The sequence below is a fragment of the Haliotis cracherodii genome, unplaced genomic scaffold (genome assembly GCF_022045235.1).
Source record: "Haliotis cracherodii isolate W230 unplaced genomic scaffold, xgHalCrac1.p SCAF_3, whole genome shotgun sequence".
Lineage (NCBI taxonomy): Eukaryota > Metazoa > Mollusca > Gastropoda > Lepetellida > Haliotidae > Haliotis > Haliotis cracherodii.
Genome location: NW_027266286.1, coordinates 57,557,050 through 57,580,394, shown reverse-complemented (window position 1 = coordinate 57,580,394; position 23,345 = coordinate 57,557,050). Strand labels below are relative to the sequence as shown.

Here is a 23,345-nt window from a genome sequence, read left to right as displayed (position 1 = left end):
GAGTTTAAATACAGAAATCGCCAACATTGCTACAGTTAACGCTATAAACTTTGGAAATGTACTGATGAGGGGGCTCGGTTGGGAACTTTGTAAAATTAACTATTAATTGCCTTTGGTGCGTACAACATAGTTTTGTTTACATCCCTTGGGATTACATTCGATCGACATTTTCCAATTTCTTAAATGTCAAACTATAAATGGACATGTTGCTCTCGAGATCTCAACACAAATAAGCTTTGTTTCCGCAATATGATACTACCCAAGGGCCATTCATCTATAAGTAATGGGAACTCTTGATATCCCCGCAATGCTACTATTTTCTCTTCGTTTACTGTAAAGTAGACCATGTGGAATACAAGTATATTATTTGCGATGTTTCAACATCTATTTGGTGTTATTTAGCTGCGAGAAATATAGTTATCTTACGCTTTCCTTAATGACCTTTATGAAATAAAAATCCTTCAGTGTTGACACTGACGTGAACGTTCCTCCAGAGAGAAGCTGGAAGTAACTGTTGAACCGTTATTACACATTCCCTTCAGGTTCAATCGAGACGTTTTCAAAGTTCTTTATGTTTATTATTCCTCGGTGTATTAAGTATTTAAGGTAAACACCCAGGATCAAAACTACAAAACTCGAAGTAAACATAAGAGTGCTTTATTCAATAAAAAATAATTTGAGATGTGAGCTTTTATACACGAATAAAATATCTGTGAGATCAAAAGATATTATTAGGATGACGTCAGGGATATTTCATCCACTAAATAAAACACTACTTCGGTTAGTAGTCCCTTTCTCATGTAGTTTTACCTTTTATATTAATAATATGATGTGGTGAAATGTGCAATGATAATAAGGCGGGATTATTCATTCTTAATATGATTCATATTAGTCAAGCTTTAATATTTACCTACATAAAATAGGACCTAAGTAGGTTATGAAGAGAGACACCAGTGTTTATTTAAGTCATGACAAATACATCCACCTGTTGTGTAGATAGCTCGTAACATCGCTTATGACAAGACATGTGTCGTGTTCCCACAAGCTTACAAGATGGAAGATAAAACCAGATTGCACAGCGAGGTGAAATGGACGACGTTGTTATTGCTAATACTCCTACCAGGTAAATATAAATACTCTTCCTCCCTGTTGATTTTATGACGGCTTCGTAAGCATTTAACGTAAATACGCATTTTACACATATTGATACGAGACATATTGTTAAACCAGACATTTGATTATCCAGACATGTTCAGTACATATACAGGGAAGGTAATGTCCGGATTAATATAATTTTGCTGTATAAATTATTCATATCCGCACTGTATTTACAGACACTACCTCCGTACGAAACACACAATGTGCATTTATATTGATCACATCCATCAGATGGTATTCTAGAAACAGTATTGTACAGTTATGTCTGCACAGACACTTGTCACTTGTCAGCAAAGATTTAGCAATTTAACAAAAATTGTCCAAATCAATTCAGTTGCTTGTTTCTCATGTCATGAAGTGCCGAATAATAACGTGCAAATAGAAAACGAAACTGCTAGTGTTTACCAACTGTCTTTGTGTTGTATCACTAGTTTCAGCACATTCTTATCATTCCCATAATCTGTTTTAGAGAAAGAGCAATCATCAATTACTAAAGGCAAATATTCCGCCTATATTAATTCGAAATCAGTTGCGCTGCCACAGAGCTGCCTGTTTGATGTTGAGTTACTGGTTCTTTTTACAGTCAAGAATGTTGGGTGTTTTAAAGTGTTGTGAACGATATGATAAAGGCACATCTTACTGTCTTACTCACGACAAAAGATAAATACTTATAAACGAAATCTGAAAGTCCGTGAATGTTTTTGTTTACGATAATAATTCAGCTTTATAACGGCGGCCTGCAGATACTTGAGTTTGGACAGGGAATTCGAAACCAGTGGCTTCTCCTATCCTCATTAGTCGGGGCAGCAAGCAAGAGGCACAAGATGCTTATTCTACTCCCCAACACACACACACACACACACACACACACACACACACACACACACACCACCACCTCTAATACATACGGTATTATGTAAAGATATGAAGGTCAGAGAATAATCTGTCACGAGTACCCACCGAAACAGATTCAAGAATAACGCAAACAAAAAGTCACAAAGTACGTGATTCAGACTACCAGTTGTCGGACTGTCATTTATTGTGGAAGCCGCTGTGGCTGAGTGGGATAGATCGCTGACTTTGGCACTCTGGCAGTGTGCGATCGAATCCCGGAACGGACTCAAACCCAACAAAATACGAAAATCTACATGGCATTGTTTGTTCATAGCAAAACAGTCGTGACAATCTTATGTGATGACGCCAGATGTTCAGCACTGTTGCAATAAAATGTAATACTCATCTTCATTTTCTATATAAAGTGTTTCACTATCGCTTACATTATGAAACATCCTTGAAACTGTCACTCATTTATATCGATCACATATCGAACTTGCAACGCATATGAAAGCATATCTAAAGTATTTATTCCGCCGTAAAATATTTAGCAAATCGCAAATTAGTTTAATCCTTCGAACGTTGATTGATTTCAACAAACACATATCTTTTTATGCAAGTTATGCTAGTGGCAGATGCTACCGGTAGGGCAGGACACCCGTTCCGTGAAGACCTGGTGTCATCACTGATTGTCAATGATCCATTCATATAATTTTCACCACTATTTTGCCTTTTACAACCAGTGGAATATTGCGTGGGATAATCGAGACTGGTTATTCTCTGGCTTTGTCGCTGAATGTGTACATATTATGATACAGAGATAAATGGCCTGGAATATGCATCCTATTACCAAGACCATATGGTCCTTCAGAGGGCGCCACAGAAAGCGTTGATATGGGGATATGGACGCCAGATTGGAGATCAAGTTACTGTTGAAATCTCAAAGACAGGATCTGTTCACACACGAATCATCAAAAATACGAATGGAACGGGTGGCGTTTGGCAGGTTAAGCTCCCAGCAGTTTCTGACACAGGACCTTTCAACATTACTGCATCTTCCCAAGAAGGAAATGTATCGATACATGATGTATTATTCGGAGACGTGTGGATGTGTCCCGGACAGACAGATATGGCCTTCCCAATGTCCCAGGTTGGTATAGCTTAAATCAACTGAACAAACGACCTGCGGAAAATAATCCGAATTTGGAACAGAAGAAAGTATTTTACATCTTTACGGTGTATATAGAATTTCTGAAAGAATATTTTGTATCGAATAAAGGCAAAAGATATAAATGGATGCAACTGTTTACTTCAGGCATTAGAGATATGAAACAGATACTTAATAACTATTCAGATTTAGTTCCAGCTCAGATATTAGGGTATTATTGACAAAGGTATTGCATTATTTGGATGTGCAAAACTATGAGCATATGACTTATTCTACGTACATCATTCATACAACAAGACAGAACTAACATTCGTTTTCTCTGTTGTAATCATTAGATAACCAACAGTACAAATGAGATCAAGAAGGCAATGGAATACAAGCATCTCAGGATACTAAAACCTAAAGATTACCAGTCTGCAACTGCGCTGGATGATCTGAAAGGCATCGACATCAACTGGACAACCCCTTCATATGGTACCATTTGTTTAATGTTTGTTGTATAAGGAAAAGTTTCGTTACATGAAGATAGGACCATAATCCAGAGGGGAAACTGATGTATAATAAAATATCGTAATGATGTTCTTGGTCTTCTCCTGTATGGGGACCACGTGGGAAATCCGACTTAGAACGGTGACCCACCAACTAATGCTTTGTCATGAGAGACTAACTGGAAATGCACTTATGCTCTTGCTTTACCATCTATCATCAAACTACAGTAAGAGACATGCATGAGGGGGTGTCACTTGAGACATGTTGTCTCGACGAAAGGAATGAAAATAATTATTAAATTTCAGCTGTTTCTCCATAATCTAAGTAACGATAAATCGAGTTTTTGCTTGAGTTTTCCCAGAGAGAGGAACTTGTCTTATGGCCGAATGTGCATTTATTGTCAACGGTCCTTTTTATGTCCGAATTCTAGCGTCCTTGGGCAACTTTTCGGCAGTATGTTGGCTCTTTGGCGAATATCTTTACTCACACACAAAACACCCAATTGGATTGATCCAAGTGACATTTCCTGAAGCAACACACTCTTCGCCAGAGAGGTAAGTTAATAATGAAAAGTTGATACAGTATCCACGGTTAGTAATTTTGTAACATGTAAAATACAGATTGACAAGATATTCAAGATTGACAAGATTAATATGCAAACATGTTTCTTCAGGTAACTTAAATATAGTCTTGTCACATCTTTCTTCATTTTAAATTAAATATATCTCATTTAAAATGTTATTTTACAATAAAGGATATTTTGTCCTGACCTTTTCAGCAGTATTCCACCCATAGACCCCGGATCCTGGAATGGCATGATCTACCCGCTGTCGCACATGGTTACATTTGGCATCATATGGTATCAAGGTATAAGATAAGACTTTATTATCCCAAGGGAAATTCATATTGCACAGTTGATTAGCACTAAAACATGAAAAAGAAACTATATGATGTTAAAAAAAATACATAAGAAAATAGGACACTTACCAATAAAACCACGAGTAAAAATATGTAGAAAATTTAAAATTGAACATTATCACACGGACGACAAGGAATGGTATTCACACAGCAAAGGGAAAATGACAAAATAAGATTTGTGTACAGAGAATTGTTAGAAAGTATCAAACAGATAAACATTTAAAAGACTAATATTGTGTTCTGATTCATGACTTATGCCATATGCTTTGGAATTTGTAATAGTCATTAAAGGGAAATACCTATGTCGATGATACAAATTGTCATGATGTCATAAAATTGATGACGATATCTGGATTCGACAGAAGACATCGTCGATATATTGGAATAACCGTTGTGTATGTGTCAGTGTGTGAAACGTATGCAGTCAATGTAGTTCTTGTAAAACTGTCACTATTGCCATTTTTCATCCCCGAGTCATTTTTACAACTTTGATATGACATTGCTTCATTTTTCTATTGGCAAAGTTGGAGATGTGAGTAGTTCTGTCAGTGATGTCGACGTGGTCAGATCATGGGCAGAAGGAAAAACTTCAAACAAATGGGTTATGTGGGGAATGCAAGTAGGAAACCAAACAAACAAGTAATATAAAATGTTTGCATATGGTTTATTGTCTTTGGTTGGAAATATGCTTTCATAGTGAACGGTACTTTACTTGGAGTGAGTGAGTGAGTTGGGTTTAACGCCACTTTTAACATTATTCCACTTATATCAGGGCGTAATTTACTTGGAATAATGTGATAAGCTAATATACAATATAACAACAATATTTGACAATCGCACTCGGCTTTATCGGTGACAGCAACCTGCCACTTTGATAGAGCAAACTTTGTGCACGTCACAGCGCTTTTGTGATGACATTCTACAGCTGCATGCTGTATTGACTTGGTAAAAATGTTTTGTCGACACCAACATACGGCAGGTTTGGTGGTTGCAACATAATGATGAAGGCGTTTTTTTTCCATACGTGTAGAAGCAATCTTATTATAGTTAGATCTTAGTTCTCGCTACCGAAACACAAAGATCTGAGGACATCCCATTACAGGTCACGTCAGAATGACCTTTCGCGAACTTTGACCGACCAATGAAATGACTAACAGGAAATCGACTCTGGCCAATCAGAAAGCAACTTTCTCGAGCTTTACGCCACCAGTTTCGAAATTGCAAGTTCCATTTCAAAATTATTTTGACAAAATTCTTGATTCAATGTTTGAAAAATGAACAAACGAAAATTCAGGAATGTCCGGTAAATCGCCCAAATTGCAGTACTTGGCCACGGGCTATGGAAATACTCTTCCGTTTCAATTGTCTATCCCATTGAAGCGAGAGAATTAGCCGTCATTCGGAATGCCCCGTGTTAACATTTTCGACGTTGCATGATTGGAAAATACATTCGGTCTTTAACTTTCACTTTCACTCGCATAAAGCAGAGTTGATTGTACGATTCCGACTCTATCATGAGCATGCGTTTATGAATCACTATCAGATAGTAATGATACCAGGTGTTCGCGAAAAGGTGAGCGTATACTGTCCAACCGGTGGTACCCGTCACAAACACATGCAAATGTAATTCAATTGTTCACCTGAAAAAAACATAGGAACATATGGTACAAGTCAAATTAGGGAACTACATCGGACATAATTTTTTTCACTGATGGGTCAAATTTGGAAATGACCTCAAACGCTCTGATTTATCGAGTAAGAGGTCGTCCTGACGTGACCGGCGATGTGATGTCCTGCTATCTTTGTGTAGGGGTTGCAAGCAGTAATATATGGCCTTCTAAAATCAAAAGATGTGAACCCCATAGAACACCAAGGGGACAAGTTGGATCGCCGCGCACGTGAATTTCATCAGGAACCTCTGCAACAGTTTGATTATGCACTGCAGGCGATGTGGGCTAATATTCGCGATCACTTAATTCGTACTCCTATTTCGTCCATGGGAAGGAGGTTCCCGGCAGTATTAATAATAACAGTCGATTTGTATTGCACTTTTCAGTGCTCGGCGTCCTATTCAATATGCACGAGTTTATGCGACTACGTTCTCATGACCTTGACCTTTTTCATTTGCCGTGTAATTTTATCATTTTGATACGTGTCCATTGTTGTCCTGTTTGTCATCCTCATCGAGTCTTTAGATGTCGCATTGGCCATACTATATACACATGAGTATTATTGAAAGATGAGAATCCTCCATTTTATTATCCCTTGATATGAAAGAATCACGGTCAAACATGTCCTGCTGGACTGTATTGATTTTCCATAACAAGGGCTGCGTACTTCAGTGTAATGACCTTTTCAATTACCTTTTTTTAAAGAAATTGTGCGCGCTTATTCATAATTATTTATTTCCAAAGTTATGGTCACATTTGTGATGGCCTAACTTTGGTTGTTGGAAATCTATAACTTTTTTTATAATGTGTTGTAATGTAGTGTTATATTTTTTAGGGTTATATTCTGGTTATAAATATAGAACTGTGATAAGTTTCATATTCTTTTTGACATTTTGTTTCTGTAGTCTAAGGGCATTTATCATGTATAACCTTTGATATGCACTATATGGCTGAAATACAGCCGATGTGACTTTAGATTTTAACTTACTCACTCACCCTCATGTTAAACCCTTAAATTTATTACAATCAGATCCCATAAACCATTTTTGTCAGTGTTCACATACTATTTTGATAACTAAAAAACACTTTTTTGTATAATATGTCAGAGCACGAAAGTTCAGAACAACGGTCTAAACGTCCTTGTGCGTTTGTGGTACACAAACAGCTAATTTTAAATGTTTATAAGTGGAGATAACATCTTCAAAGCGTGTTTCATTAGTCTTCTGCTATTAATATTATAAAGGTATGAAACTGGATCAGTCAAAACAGATAACAGACTTCTATTCATCGAAAATCCATGTAAGATCTATGTTACTTATCGCTGTTCTTCTCAGGGAATAATGGAATCCATAAATGTTTCCATATATAATTGTTGGTAGTTTCTCATCAATTGTTTGACATTATCTTATTATTTAAATATTTCAGTTTGATAAATTTGAGCCCACAACCGTGTACTTGGAATATTTGGTTTTTTCAATCTTGCTGATTTAAATGATGAGATTCTTAACATTGACAATTCCATGATAGGTTGTATTCCACATGTAAAATCAACATTTTGGAAAAAAAACTTTCATAATTGTTTGACTGATCACCATTGTCTGAACTCGACCTTGCCCACATACCCCTTGTGTAAACTTGATATGCTCGTTGAAAAGATTGAATACATGATTAATTAACTCTATTTCAATTGATACAGATACATTTTACAAACATCAATACCTTAGATGCAAAATATTTTTCAACACAAATTGGCAGAAATATCAAACAGATCCTGGAAACAACGAAGACTTGAGGTAGGTGTTGTTTCCGGTGCAGAACTAAAAACTTATTCAACATTTTTCACCCAAACTTGGTACATGTAATATTCAAGGGCTAAAATTATTTTTTTCCTGTTTTCATGACAACAAGTTTGACTTTGACAAAGTGGTGTATTTGTCCGAACCATATGTCTAAAACTAATAAGTAACACTTTGTACACACAAAGACGAGGTTGATAAATGGTGCCGTTTGCTACTTAGGGGTGTTTAAAGTTTATATAATTTCTGATTCCATGGCAACAAGTTTGACTTTTGACTCATAGTGGTGTGTTTGCCCGGACATTATCTCTGAAACTGATAGGTACTCTTTCTTGAAACTGTGCATACACAAAGACCAGGTTGTCTTGGTGCCTTTTGCAATATTGGGATATTTCGAAGCTATACATTTTCTGTTTCCATGGTAACAAATTTGATTTTGACTCTGTTCATAGTAGTGTGTACCTGACATAGAAATACAAAGTTCCCAGTTCCATGGTATTGTTTTGATAGCTCAATAGCTACTCTTGTATACGGCCACACATATTAGATTGAAATTCTCACATCAACTAGGACTTAAAGTAACAGTCAGAGGATGTGCTCTTTCGAATTAGGGGTATTTTCTGATGACTCGTGTATTTCCTCGGCACATTACTCTGACAACATAGCAAATAGTCTGAAATATGAACAAAATTTATTCCTGTAACATATTTCTCGTCTCTGAGTGTATTTCAAATTGGAAGTTTTAGAAAAACAAATACGTGAATAGATAATGTCCGTGACGTCTTCGTTAATTGTATAGACAACATCTGCGCTCAGGCCATCATTTAGAGGGCGTTGGCAAATCACTTCTGTGTGGGCTGTACTGAAAGTAGTAAATTTAAATGAAATTGAATTTAATCATGATCAATTCAACGTTGGCAGTAACATAGACACGGTTTCTTATTTTATCAATGTTCAGTTTGTAGAGTATATTTTAATATGTATAAGTGCTAGTAGAGATGGAAGAATTGACGACGTCAATATTCGCTTCGTATTTTACTTTCTTATTCATATGCAACCCAGTTTCTCTAAATAAAATGTATATCAATAACTGAAAATAGCGTAAAATCCCTAAAAGTACGGACCAGCTCCAGTCAGTATAAAGTGAATTTCAACGTTAGAAATGGGATAAATATGTGTTTATGATAGCTCAAAAATAGAAAATGGCGAATACATGCTTTTACGTTTCCCGATATTTTTTTGTAAAACGACGTACATGTATGTATCTTAATGTGACAAATCACAGCTAGTTATAAAGACCTCACTCATTCAAAAACGTATTTCCATGTTTCTTTTATATTCATATTTCAGGTTCCGGCAATCTGAAGTCAGATTTCAACTATGGCTATGATTTCATAGTCATGATGTCAAACATGAGAACTCTCTATAGATCCAAGACCCTCAACGAAACAAGCAGCAGCATGCCGTTTGGTATCGTCCAGGTAACTCGCATTTCACTATTTCACTATTTACATTTAATAAAACCGCATCAATGCTAAAAGATAAAACTTGTTTTAGAAGGAGAGATTGGTAAGTTATATATGCTTGCTTTTGCGCATCCTTCCCAAAGTGTAGGTGTGATTTGTTTGTTGGTGGCTACCTGGAGACGAATCTCATCAGTTGTAACTCCCATTATTGTTGAATGATATAAAGTCATAACATCACAATGTCATACTTAAAGTATGGAGATATAAAGTGAAATATCAGATTTCAGTTTGTATCGTATGACCAGAGTGTTTTGGCACATTTTAAACGACGTTCATGTTTACTATTTAACTCTTTTAGGCTCGCTTAAGGCATCACTTAGTACATAAACATATCTCACTTTGCAATTACATGTACGCCTTGGCATCTGACAATTTGTTTCACTGTGTTATTTCGCTAGATTAGATGCCAGCTTATTTGAAAACTTGCTATGAGAATGGCCTTCTCAACACATGAAATTAAACTCTAAAATTGTAACTTTAAAACCTTAACTTTGCACCTTTTATATACTCTATATACTACGTTTGTAGATGACGAAAGCTGATTCTGTGCATAATTTTAGATGGGACCAATAACAGCACCTGCGTACGCCTCGGAGGCAGGTAGTTTCAGATGGAGTCAGAGTTTCGACTATGGCGTTGTCCCAAACGGTAGACAGACTGACGCATTTATGGCTATAACTGCTGACCTGATTGATCCTCATTCCCCATATGGACAGTAAGAGTTAAACATACTGCAGGACATTGAGTTCCGGCCAAGTTAGCATTGGGATGAAGTGATCTGGCATCCATGTTACCAGTTACAGACACCCTGCTCTTCATTTAGGCAGCAGTATTTAACAGTATCAGCACATAATCATCAGCGCGTTTCAGCTACTACACGTAGATAGCATACAAATCAATGGGAGCAAAGCAAAAGTTGACAAATGGTTGGCACTGGAGGGTCTTTCATGGGGCGGTGGATCTAGTTTGGATCTATAACGTCATGGAGACCTACAGTTACGGCCTTGGGTGGCTGTAGCTGGTGATGCATACAGACACGTGATTACATGACCCCAAGGCTAACCAGGCCGCAAATGTGTGCCGTAACTGGTTGCGTATCGGGTGACTATTCATGCTGTCACCTTAGCTGGCCAAAGCGTATTCTCCTTAAGTTTTAATAACAGGAAAATATACATTATGTACACGTGTTCTCGTACACGTTTTGTGTTTCCCTAGTCTACAGTTGACGTAATGGTGTTGGGAGTTAGTACCTTATTGAATGTAAAGGAATCATTTTCTCCTGTTTCCAAGCACAATATGCGTAAATGGCCTTTGGTTCTGATTAATATGTAAAGTGAATAAATATGAATTCCCATACGTTTTTGGTGTATGGAGACTATATTCAATAATTTTTAAAACGCAATATTTTCAGAGATCATCCACGGTGCAAGCAAATCGTTTCAGCAAGATTGGTGTTGGGGGCGCTAAACATCGCCTACGGTGACAAGGACATTGAATTCCAGGGCCCATATCCAAATAATATAACTTTTGTCAAGAACGTAACCAAGTTGATGCGGATACAGTATGACCAGATCATTGTTGTGCGATCCAGGTTTGGTTTTGAGGTTAGAAACCACATCCGATTATATACCACGGGCCACAGAAAGGTATACACCCATGTTTGATGATGGCACAACATGAAACAACAACAAATGGTTATTCGATGCTGACGTATGACGCTATCAAGATGTGTTTTGATCCTTAAGATCTCATTGTTTTTGGCGACTATTATGAGCACGGTAATGTTTTGATACCGTTTGTTAATTTTTGGTCAAATCGAATGTTCAGGTGCATACTTTCTTTTCCCCGACAGTTAAGATAGTTACTACATACATTAAGATCGCTTGGAAATGGGTTTCGCAGCAGGAAACAAGAATACCTTAAGTTGTTTATATAATTATTCAAATACTACTTTTATATCAAAATGGTATATTTCTATTACTATCGTATTATCGCTATATGGCTGCAATATTGCCGATGCGACTCACTCACTGTGTAGACCGCATGGCAAGGGGTTCTGTTTGGTTATATTTGATATTATCATTTGAAGGGACATAACTATGCCAATAATGCTAAAGAACTAGTCATGTTAGGTTTCGGAGCCAGAAGAGATGGCCTTTCATTGTGACTTCAAAATGATGGAATGATATCAGTTCATGGTACTAATTTACACGTCAACTATCGCCATGCAATTATAGTACGGACTATTACATGTTTAATATGCATGCAATGGCATCATCTCGCACATGCTTTCAGTTCTGCTGTTCAAATTCAAGTTCCGAAAAATGCTACGACACAGACAAGCATATTCCAGCACCTATATTGTTCCATGACGAGACATCTGTGACCATATCGTACGCTGGCTGTGGGAGCGACTGGGTCGTTGGTATCTCCTATGACTGGTCCGGAAGTCCCTGTGAAGCATACCAGCAGTGCGCCATCTACAGTAGAGCATCGGGGTTACCTGCCCCTCTTTACATCAATGGGTGGCCCTGGTATACTCGGCCTAACTGAAACAACTGTATTTGTAGCCCACGGGAAGATAAATAATGTTTCAAATATGTTTCTGTCTATGTTGTGTAATTATTATTGATCTTTAGAATAATGTTAGGTATTTCTAATTTATTAAATGTAAGTTCGTTGGGTAAATAAACCATCGTCATTGTAAAATAACATCATGGCAATTCAGTAAAGACCAGAGCATCAGATATCGACCACCGGGGTATTAACAAAATGCATTAAATTCATTTTGTCAACAGTTTGGCGTATATTGCCATTATAACCTTGCCTTCATACATAGCCTTACCATCTTGAAATAATTACACTAACTTCGGGTACATGCACGTGTTTATAGACATTTACGCCGACTCCGTTTATGCTTAACTAAATGCTCACATTTTGCACACAATACGTTCTTATGTCATAACAACTAAATCATTTTTTTCAAACTTAAAGAATGGCACATGTCCATGTTATTACAAAAACATCATCATTTATGCTCTTATGAGGTAAATAAATTACCTGAGGTGAGGTGAAATTGGTAATACCCTCGCGCCCAAGATGATTGCACTTATATAGCGACGTGCATGCATACATGACTGGTTTATCCCTTTTAATCCACGCGCCAGGCATGGTAACAAGTAGTACCTCTGGTATGATGCTTCCAGAGGATCGAACTACCGACCATCTCCTCTCCAGACAGTCCCTCTATTGCATACTTGTATGTAGCTTAATACTGCAATTTACTCAAAGGCAAGCGTTATTGTGACGTGTAAAAAGGTTTATCACTTGCAAACCTTATATGCATTTTTATATTTGAACCAGCACAGGGAGCATGAGAGAAACATAACCAACCAATTGTCGCTGGTATGTATTTTGTGCAAGAAATGTCGAGTATTGAGGACAAACTGCTTCAAATGTTCTCTATAAAAGGCTAGATATCCAATCCCATATATTTGCCAGGTTTCAAACAGCAGAGTGTAGACAAAAAACAGCTGTTGATCGTTTTGATGAGATTTCATCATGCAACGACGCCAGATGGCGAGTCATAGTCATGTTTGAATCCGGTACATCGCTGCGTGACGCACGCAATCATGGCGATGTTATACACTACGCCAGAGACCGTTCCCGTAGTGGTCGTCTATCTGTGAGGTGAGGTGTGGTGAAATGGGGTTTAACGTCGCGTCCAAGATTAGACACAGAATACTGACTCCGAGCCGACCAGCCCTTGTTTGAGCCCCTTAATGCCGAGCGCCAGATGGGGTAACAACACGTTCCATCTTTTAACATCTTTTGGTATGACGCGGCCGGTGCTCTACCGCTAGACCACGTTGGCGGTCTTCGTCCATCTGTGACAACCAATCGCCAACATATATTGATTCGAACACAGACAGCAACTTTCATAGCCCCTACTATCACAGGCAAAATAGTATAGTATGCGAAAGACAGGCCGACAACGTCTACACATCTACAGCATCTGTGCGACCCACCTCAGAGCATCAACTACGACGCGACCACTGGTGCAGACAACACTTGCGGTTGCAGGAGAAGGTTCCTCTTCAGTGTCAGGTCACGTTTCCATCTTCACCGATCCGATGGCAGGACACGTGTCTACATGCGTCCTGGTGAACGTTACGTCACGCCACGTGTTCTTGACGGCAATCGCTGGCGTTGTTATAATTATGGGAAGGAATAACGACTATCTGAAGGACTCACATTTTTGTGCTTGATGGAAGTTTGAATGTTGCGAGATACCTGGTTGAGATTTTGTAGACTGACGTAACAGCCCTGGGGTGAAAGTGCAGCACGACAAGGCCAGACCACATGTTGCTGGAACAGTATCTGTGTTACCCTGGCCTGCCATATCCCATGATCTGTCACCAGTCGAATATGGTACAATGTCTTCCAAATGCTCCAACGACGATGCAGGAACTCCGGTTTATCCGTTCTCAAATATGGAATGCCATTTCACAGACCTTTCTCCAACGTTTGGTAGCTTCGAAGCGAGGGTGTCAAGCCTGCATCAATGCTCCAGGTGTCAACACTCGCTACTTATTGTATATGGCATGCGCCCTCTGCATATGAACTGTTGTCGTTACCGTATCTTCCGACATTGTTCTTCCTTGCTATCATTTCATCCATGGCACGGGCATCTTTTTACCTACTCTCTACTCTTTTTGTATGTCACAATAACCTGACATAACATTGAGGATGTTTGATTAGGTTTTGCCACTTATTCAGCATTGTAACAACTACATCTTGTACACTATCAAAACTCCAAGACAAACAACAACCAGTTGATTTTGTGGATACGATAAATCAAATCAGACAAAACACGGGGGTTGTCTTTCTTGTTAGTATATGTTACAAGTATTGTTCAAACACAGGAGAATCTATCATTACGACTACGATTTAAGCTGCGGCATACTTGGCTTCGATGTAAAGTTTCCTTATCATCTGAAGCTCAAAAGGGCAGTTACATCCGATGTATGTTCTCTTGAAGGTTGACCTTTAACAAGGTTACCAGGGCAAATTCGTCAAAAATATTTTAGGTTCCTTTCAAGTACATGTTTAACATAATACACAAGACACAATAAGACCCTGCTCTTCACGGCTCCCCGCGGCTGTCCGCGGCTCTCCACTGAAGATTGATTTTGTATTGTTTAAAACCGCTGCCTTATCATTATGGTTTACCGTATTAAACATTCATAATCTAGAAACGAGATCGTGAGACAGTAACACCTGTGTGTTTCTGTGGCTGTCTAAGTACAGCAGTTGTATTCAAAATGAAATTGCTGGGCCTCCTGTTTCTTCTTGGTTTAAGTATAGAAGGTACACACTTACATCTATCATTTTACGATTTGTCAGTGGTGCTTTAGGTGATATTTCTTGATATGATCTTTGTTGGTTTCTTTTTTTTGTAGAATGCATTGGTTACATCAAGTTCGCTACTTATTATCAAAACCATATGGTTCTACAGAGAGGTCCCAAACACGCTGTGGTATGGGGCACATCTGATAAACTCGGGGATACCGTCACAGTAGAGGTCAGTGGTGGCCATGGGAACGTCACAACCAAAGTTGTTGCTGACCCAAATGGCCAGTTGGACGGTGTGTGGACAGTAAAGCTACCAGCAATAACGGATCACGGACCATTCACTATAACGGCTTCTTACAGACTGGGAAATGTCACAATAGATGATGTCTTATTTGGTGATGTTTGGGTTTGTTCCGGGCAGAGCAACATGGGCTTCCCCATTAGTTGGGTGAGTAGAATAACTATCATGAATATTAAAGAATTCTGCAATCTGGCTGCTGTCACTCACTCATAAGGTGGCTGAGACGAGGTTAAACATGACGTGAAAACAAGTATCATCTTTTAACGTCTTGGTATGAAACGGCCGTGGACTGAACCACCGATCTTCCGCTCAACCCTCTTACTCGAGATATATATGATTTTGATATAGCAATGTCCCTTTCGAAATAGTGGTTTTTCAAATTATATCCATTCTATTTTAATCACTTGTTGCAGCTGGCTAACCCCTCCAAAGTAATCGCCGAGGCAGCTAACTTCCCGAACATACGCCTATTCAAGACCCGTCCCGTGGTGTCAAACTCAACATTTGATAATCTACATGGTGTACATCAGTATTGGTATAAAACGTCTCAAGGTAATATTGGTTGACACATCAACTGCGTGATGTACAAGATATAACACTGGATGACTTATCATGTTTGACAGTTACCTAGCAAATCATGTGCGTTGGGTAGTTGCTCTGTTTAACGAACAAATACCTGTGTACAGGTCATATTGGCATAGAAGAGTTTTTATTTGAATAGGTTTTCCGTCATAAAAACGTGGGAAAAACGTCAAAAACATATTTATGAATGTGGTATGTGAAATAACATATTTTATGGCGTAGGTTGCAGTTTGACCCGAATTGGCATTTTTGGTTTCCAACAATTCCAAGAGCTCTCAAGCTGAAACTTTGCAAAAGATGATCTCTATTCTAAATTCGGATATGAATTTTTTGGCACGGCAGCCATTTTTTAATTTCCGGAGGTGAAGTATGTTGTCACCCTATTAATCAACTGTCAATCATTCTACGTGATAACTCAAATTTAACGTGCATATAGTGGTAAAATATACAATGTTTTATTTGTAGCCAGTATTTCGACATTTTCTGCTGTATGTTGGCTATACGCCCAGTACCTCTTCCCTCACCGCAAGTATCCTCTTGGTATGGTGGAATCTGCCTGGGGAGGGACGTCCATCGAGGCATGGTCGTCACCCGATGCTCTCTCTATATGCCCATCTAAGAGAAAGAGGTCAATAATCCAAACTATCCACTCATGCTAATTTCACATCCAACATTATGCCAGAATGTAATCCACAGCATACGTCCATAACTTTCATAACTTTCAAACAATCAATAACTAGTTGCATGTTATTATACTACTGATCGCTGAGGTGATGTGCAATGTTTTCCCATGAAGGGGGCCAAGTGCTGATAGCATCCTATGGAACTCGATGATGAATCCCTTCACACACATGACGATATATGGTGTCCTGTGGTACCAAGGTAGGTTTACTGTATTCGTCCTATCCTAGGAAAACGCAAAAATAGTTATTTTTATTTTTACCTACAGCTTGAGACAGAAGTCACACCCTGGAGATTAATCAGAGGACATTTTCTGTTTAATTACATTAACTGATGGTATGTTATGGCTAGAATCCTAGATTTTGAGGGTTTCATTAGCAGGAAGATTGGCGACATAGGAAATTAGGAACTAGGAAATAAAGTAGCCAGATCAGGAAGAATACCCATTTCAAGATTCCGAAGAACACATTATCAATGTGTTGTTGCCAAATCATCCACTTGTTGATAACATTTGTTTCTACCTATATAATTAAAAAAAACTTTCTTCAACTAGTACTAGTACTAGGTAAGACCTGGCATCTAATGCGCCTCAAACAGCTGTGTAGAGTTGCGTCCATTAGGCATACCTGATTTCAATAATCGTTGTTTCAAATCTCATATTCCATCCGATTACGACTGGTTTGTCAGTACAATACCGGCGTGGATCAACCCAAACAGTAAACTAGGAACATCACTCCAGGTTTACTCTCAAATTTAATGATAATGCATATTTATAACGCGGATGAGCCATATAATATATGCACAAAGAGCTACAGTAATGTAAACACAATAAATGATTACGTACACTTCTGCTGATCGCGGTTCGCCATGACCTCACTTATCCACAGACTGCTTACATATATACACACAAAGAACAAGACTGGACAATGTCAGGATGAGGCAGTGGAGAGTGAAAAGGTGTGTTTTCAGTCTGGACTTAAAGATGTCCATTGTGTCATCTTGTCTGATTTAAGATGACACTTGGGTGAAGCTGAAATATTGTTCAAGGGTTAAATCCATTGTTAAATCCATCCAATCTTCATGTGCCTCCTCTTGGTTACCATTGTGAAAGCACACAACTGACACACAGTCATACAAACACAACCATATGGAAAATATAACCGCAACTTCTTACAGAAGCCTTTCTACATTCAGAGATGATCTGATCTTTTTTACCCGAAATGTTTAGACTCATAACATGTTTGAACAAGTTGAATTCGCTGTTTTCTATTTCTATCCCCTTGTGGTTAATACAGATGAATAGGTTCCTCATCTACCCTCCCAGATAAACGTGTCTTAAGCATGTCTGGCTTAGTATATTTTTCAACCTTGATATCATGATGGCATTGAAAAAGAACATTTTTGTCGTCGTTATTCTGTTATTGTGATAAACGTACATAGCATGTACACCTGTTTTTCTCCTATGTTTAACTACTGCTTCAATGAACACAGTAGTATAAATGCTGATATTTATTCTTGAAAACGTTTGTTTGAGGTGAGCACAATGCCCCCCATGCTGAACGCTATGTGTGTGAGTTCCCAGCCATGATAGCAGACTGGAGAAGCAAGTTCCATCAGGGATCTTTAGGAGAGACTGACGTCAACTTTCCCTTTGGATTTGTTCAGGTAAGGAAAATAAATCTTAATGAAATAGGAACTTACATATAGAATAAAATGACTTTTACAAACACAATACATATAATGCATGTGTTGCATTCGTATTATATCGTATGTATTCGCTTATCTAAAATATATTATATTAATTCATTTTTATCAAGAACTGTTTTGGGGTAATTGGAGCTTATATATAGGATAAAATTATTTTGATTTCTATAAACACAATACATTATGTGCATTTATTGACAACATTAAAATTCGTATTATTTAGCCTTGCTGGCAGGTTTTATAGATTACATGTATTTATTATGTATAACCTTTGAAAGTCACCATATGGCTGAAATATTGCCGATGTGACTTAAAATCGTAACTCACTGACTCGTATTATTTAGCCTAATCTAAATATATTAAACTAAATTGATTTGATGTCGAATAACTTTTATCAATATAATTGTTATTTGCCCTAAATTTCTCACAGCTTGCTCCTAACACGAACGCCAGCTTCATTGGGTCGTTTCCTGCCTTGCGTTGGGCCCAGACAGCCAAATTCGGACTGGCACCAAATACAAAGATGCCAAATACTTTCATGGCAGTAGCAATTGATTTGCCAGATTTTACAGCACCACATGGATCGTACGTACATTTTTTTTACATATTTCATCTGGGGGTCTTTGGAGTTCAGGTTTATCCCGTGTATCCATTAGCACCGAGACTGTTGAGATTCCGGGTCAGCGGTGGCCACCAGTGCAGCATTTTTGTCGTCAGACACCACGAATATCGGTTTGGTCAGGCTTTATGACTTTAACCCTGTAGCATAGGTAGGTGCGCCAGTTATCAGTCATTGGTGTGCCTGGTCTAGACTCAATTTTTTACAGGTGGGAGTGATGTACGTAGTTGAATTATATATAATTTCAGTGTAATACTGTATTTACTCACACATTACTAGCCTCACGCCAGCCTAACACTTCGAAGCCTAAAGATTGAGAAGTCTTCAGCTTTCAACAAAATGTGGTAAATGGTATAGGTCACACATGACGTAAATCCCGTGAGTGAGTGAGTGAGTGAGTATGGTTTTACGCCGCTTTTAGCAATATTCCAGCAATATAACAGCGGGCGACACCAGAAATGGGCTTCACACATTGTACCCATGTCGGGAATCGAACCCGGCTCTTCGGCGTGACTAGCGAACGCTTTAACCACTGAGCTACCCGACCGCCCCCGTAAATCCCGATGGCGTTAACCTATCAACTTAAGCGAGGCGACTCAATGGATGGGGTGATCAGTCTCGGTGACCTGGTTGACAGTGTGTCAGCGATACCCGATAACGTCTCTAGGTTTGTCAACACCCAATCCCTGCTCGTAGGTTTCGCCAACGTGGTAAATGTCTGAGACCTGCGTCACTTCGGGCTGTCCTCACACACTTCGAGCTGACACGCCGTAATATAACTAGAATACTGGTCAAAGCGGCGTTAAACCGAACTCCCTCGCTAAGTCTTTCCATCTCGCCCATTCATAGTCTCGCAGTGAATGGCTGCAGTATAGATGAACCGGCGTTTAGCAATATTCACGCATTCATTCATAGTGAAACAAGCTATGTTACATTTCAGCATTCATCCACGTTTTAAAGACGATGTTGCAAAGCGACTGGTGTTAGCTGGTCGAGCTGTTGCCTACAAGGAAAAGGATCTTGATTACCAGGGTCCGTTCCCAACTGCGTTTGGTGTAAATAGCCCACATAAACTTTTGACCGTTGAATTTAGTGGAGGACACATGCCTATTGTGATACGGAACAACGACGGCTTTGAGGTGAATTGTTCTTTTATATATTCTGTGACAACAGCTGATGTGTCTGTTATTATGTGTACACTTCAGTATCCTATTTTTAGCACGAGCCAATTCGTCTAGCGAATTGTTATATATCTACATATATGTTACAGAAACAACAGCTTGCAATACAGGACGAAACATGACAAACGTCCTTTTATTGGCCCGCTGGAAATCGTAAATGTGAAGGTGGCAAATAATTATACTGTTATTATACAAGCACTTTTCTTAATTTTCTGTCACCTGAAAATTACGACCTTCTAATATGATCAAGTACAGCCGTATGTATAAAATTAAAGGAAGCAAAATTTGAAATATTTTGACCAAAGAGTAAGTTTTCATAATTAGTTGGTTTTTTCCTATATTTCTTAGTAAGTTAGCTTTCGTCCCGGCTACACAACCAACAGGTTGTTCAGGTACTTGGTTGGTTTGGTGTCATTCTACCTCGACGGCGTCGAACATTGGTCATAATATCAATCACTGTTGTTTTCTGGCCCAGCCTTGAACATTTGCAGACCACAGCCAATAGCTTGAATGTTGCCGAGTGCAATGTTAAACAACAAGCAAACAAACATGGTTATGGGGAATCTTCGTTTCATCCAGACTAGTGCCTGAACACTGATACTAAATATATTGTTCAAACACGTAACATTATGTATGGAGACTACTGACTGCAAAAGTATTTTCCTTCAACTGTTAGAAAATATAACCGCTTACAAAAACACCAACAAGTGACGATCATTCAAGATAAATATATCTGCTTCTGAACAGTAAGAATCTGAAACGGGACACAATTGATCTGTCACTACTGGGAATGATTGTCTTAATCTTCACTTTCCTAACTGCGAAATCTGAGAAAACAATGGCTTTAATTATATGAGCTTGAACGGCACATTTGCACTTTGATATATGTTGTAAATGCTCTATATTTAGGCTTACAATTCGTACACACGTCATGCACAATGTTGCAGAGAGTAATGCGCTCGATCTTTCGGTTTCACCTAAACTGCCGGGCAAATGAAAATATACACTTGAAAATTTAATTTGACCCAAAAATTACAAACGTTTCAAAACGTTACAAGGCTGACAACAGTCGCCCAAACAGAGCAAACTTAAGGTCCAAAACACAACTGTGATACCTGCATCAAATACATCAGCATCTGATTTTTGTCTGTTTCATTTTTAGCCACCAAAACATGGGTGTATGCCTTTTTTGCCCGGCAGTTTATTTCGTATTAAATTGTTGTGGCGTGAATAAAGACCAGAGACATTTCTTGCAACTGACCCAGTATATTATATTCACCAACAGGTTTGTTGCTCAAGTTCAAGGACGACGACGTGTGGTGCTGATGACGTCTGGGTTCGTGCGCCAATCACGACGCACGACACAAAGTCTGTGACTGTGTCAACATCCGGCTGTGGTAGTCGCCATCTTGTTGGCCTCCGTTACGAATGGCGGACCAGTCCTTGTCCGCTGAGGAAGTGTGCCGTGTATGGGAGAGACAACGACTTGCCAGCTCCTCCCTACATCAGGAGCCACGCCTTCACTGATAGCTCGTCCCACATCATTGGATAATGTTTTATCTTCAAACCCTATGTTTGAACTAAATAAAATTAGCTTGCGAATTTCATTTTGTCGTGCTCATGTACCACAGGGGGCTTCCAGAATTGGTTGTGCAGAGTTGTAACCCTTAAGCGTAACGTCTTCCATGATCGCCACATTCGCCCAACTCACTTAGTCTCATTTCCTTTGTACAAGTATAGGAATTACAGTAGAGTGAGTGAGTGAGTGAGTTGGGTTTACGCCACTTTGAAAAGAATTCCAGTTATTTCACGGTGTCAGCTTGATGTGGGAGGACAGCCCGAACTGATAAGGTCACAGAGACGTTTACCACTTTGATGAAACCGGGTAGTGTGCTGACAAACTTAGAAACATAATCAGAACGAACCGGGATTCGATCCCACGATCATAGGATTCTGGCATGCCCAAGGGATGTAATTCCGCATTGCGGATTGCCCATGTTCCCCCAATTACAGTAGAACAGTAGTACACACGATGCGAAGCTTATGTGCAATTACAGTGCTTATTATCATCTTCGCATTGTCTTTGCTGGGGACGACTTCCTTTACATTAAAATATTCATTTCAGCTAAGATGCAAAATTCTTTTGGACGTCTATGCGACTTTTTTTTAGATATAGTCAATACAATGCGTCATGGAATACTGACGAGTGCATGTAAGATTGTTGATATTTTTCTCCCGATGATGTTTGTTGTTGACTATTAATATTTTCCATATTATAGTTCAGTAGCACTAGGATATTGACATAAATCGTTTATGCAATACATCTTTGTGACATAAAATATAGTTATTTATCTGATTATGACTGGGAATGAAAGAAATCAAATGTGTGAGACTGTATATCATGCACCACGTGCAGCGTTAAAATGAAATAAAAGTGCACATGTAGCATTTAAAGCGTTAATAATCTAGTTCGAGATGCACACACTGCTAAATACTATAACCTCCCTCAGTCACCTGACTACCGACCCTTACCAGGTTTGTAACGACGTGAGGGAAACACAATGAGGATGTTTCTTTCTCATAAAATAGATATTTTTTTAAAAGCGCACTTTGCAATTTTTGTCATTACTGTAAGAAACACTTCTTGTAAGAATTATAAGAACACATGCAGCTATAGTGTATCTTTGTTAATAAATAGAGGCCATCACGGTAGTGTTTTTGGGGATCATAAATTTCCTGCATTAGGAATAAACATAGTATTTAGCGAGCCTTTGCGACGCCATGTTTGTTTATAAAGACTGAAAGTAGTCCCTACTTGACCTTTGATATTTGCATCTCTATCCGATCACATGATCAGAGCCACATCTTTACACTGGGACAGAATGCCTCCATGTTTGGACCATGACACAAGAGTTGACTCGTTATAGCAGAACACAGATGTGAGTTCTTTCTTTACATTCACATTTGTATTGATTCTATGGACAAATACTCTAGAACATTACATATTTATTTTGAAGTGCAAGTTTAATCGGTATATACAACTTTACAGAGTATGATAGATCGTAACATCATTGATGCAAATATCGTATTCAAAACATCGAAAGCAGAGGGTAAATAAGGTTTATTTGTAGTTTTTGTCCTGTCTATCAATTTCAAATGCTGAAACGAAAATACAGCGAAGGCGGAACCTTTATACACAGAGGCTCCATGTATGGTCTTGTAGGGGGAAATTACACGCTTGATCTTCACAAGCTACCTCTAAAATTATACGCATGATATCAAAACAAGCCCACCCCTCCGTTCGCACGTTCCCCAACGTCATGTTCGTGGACAAGGTCGGCTGCACACATTATCGGCAAAGGA

General features: G+C 38.7%; 2 protein-coding genes across 3 annotated transcripts; both read left to right on the top strand.

Annotated features, from left to right (window-relative positions):
* The first annotated feature begins 1,045 nt into the window (after positions 1-1,045).
* LOC139475980 (sialate O-acetylesterase-like) lies at positions 1,046-12,132 on the top strand. Of its 2 annotated transcripts, none has more exons than XM_071259205.1 (9): positions 1,046-1,123; positions 2,811-3,142; positions 3,496-3,634; positions 4,080-4,203; positions 4,431-4,516; positions 9,384-9,514; positions 10,120-10,274; positions 10,971-11,163; positions 11,855-12,132. In XM_071259205.1, exons 1-9 carry the CDS (start codon positions 1,054-1,056, stop codon positions 12,110-12,112), a joined length of 1,488 nt encoding a protein of 495 aa, XP_071115306.1. In that variant the 5' UTR covers positions 1,046-1,053; the 3' UTR covers positions 12,113-12,132. The 2 variants fall into 2 exon arrangements, with proteins under 2 accessions (XP_071115306.1, XP_071115305.1); XM_071259204.1 differs by having other exon boundaries at positions 4,428-4,516.
* A 2,698-nt stretch (positions 12,133-14,830) lies between these two features.
* LOC139475979 (sialate O-acetylesterase-like) lies at positions 14,831-21,584 on the top strand. Its single transcript, XM_071259203.1, has 9 exons — positions 14,831-14,929; positions 15,022-15,362; positions 15,629-15,767; positions 16,263-16,425; positions 16,594-16,679; positions 18,013-18,143; positions 18,613-18,767; positions 19,742-19,940; positions 21,268-21,584. The coding sequence occupies exons 1-9, from the start codon at positions 14,884-14,886 to the stop codon at positions 21,532-21,534; spliced, it is 1,527 nt and encodes a 508-aa protein (XP_071115304.1). The 5' UTR covers positions 14,831-14,883; the 3' UTR covers positions 21,535-21,584.
* Positions 21,585-23,345: the final 1,761 nt, after the last annotated feature.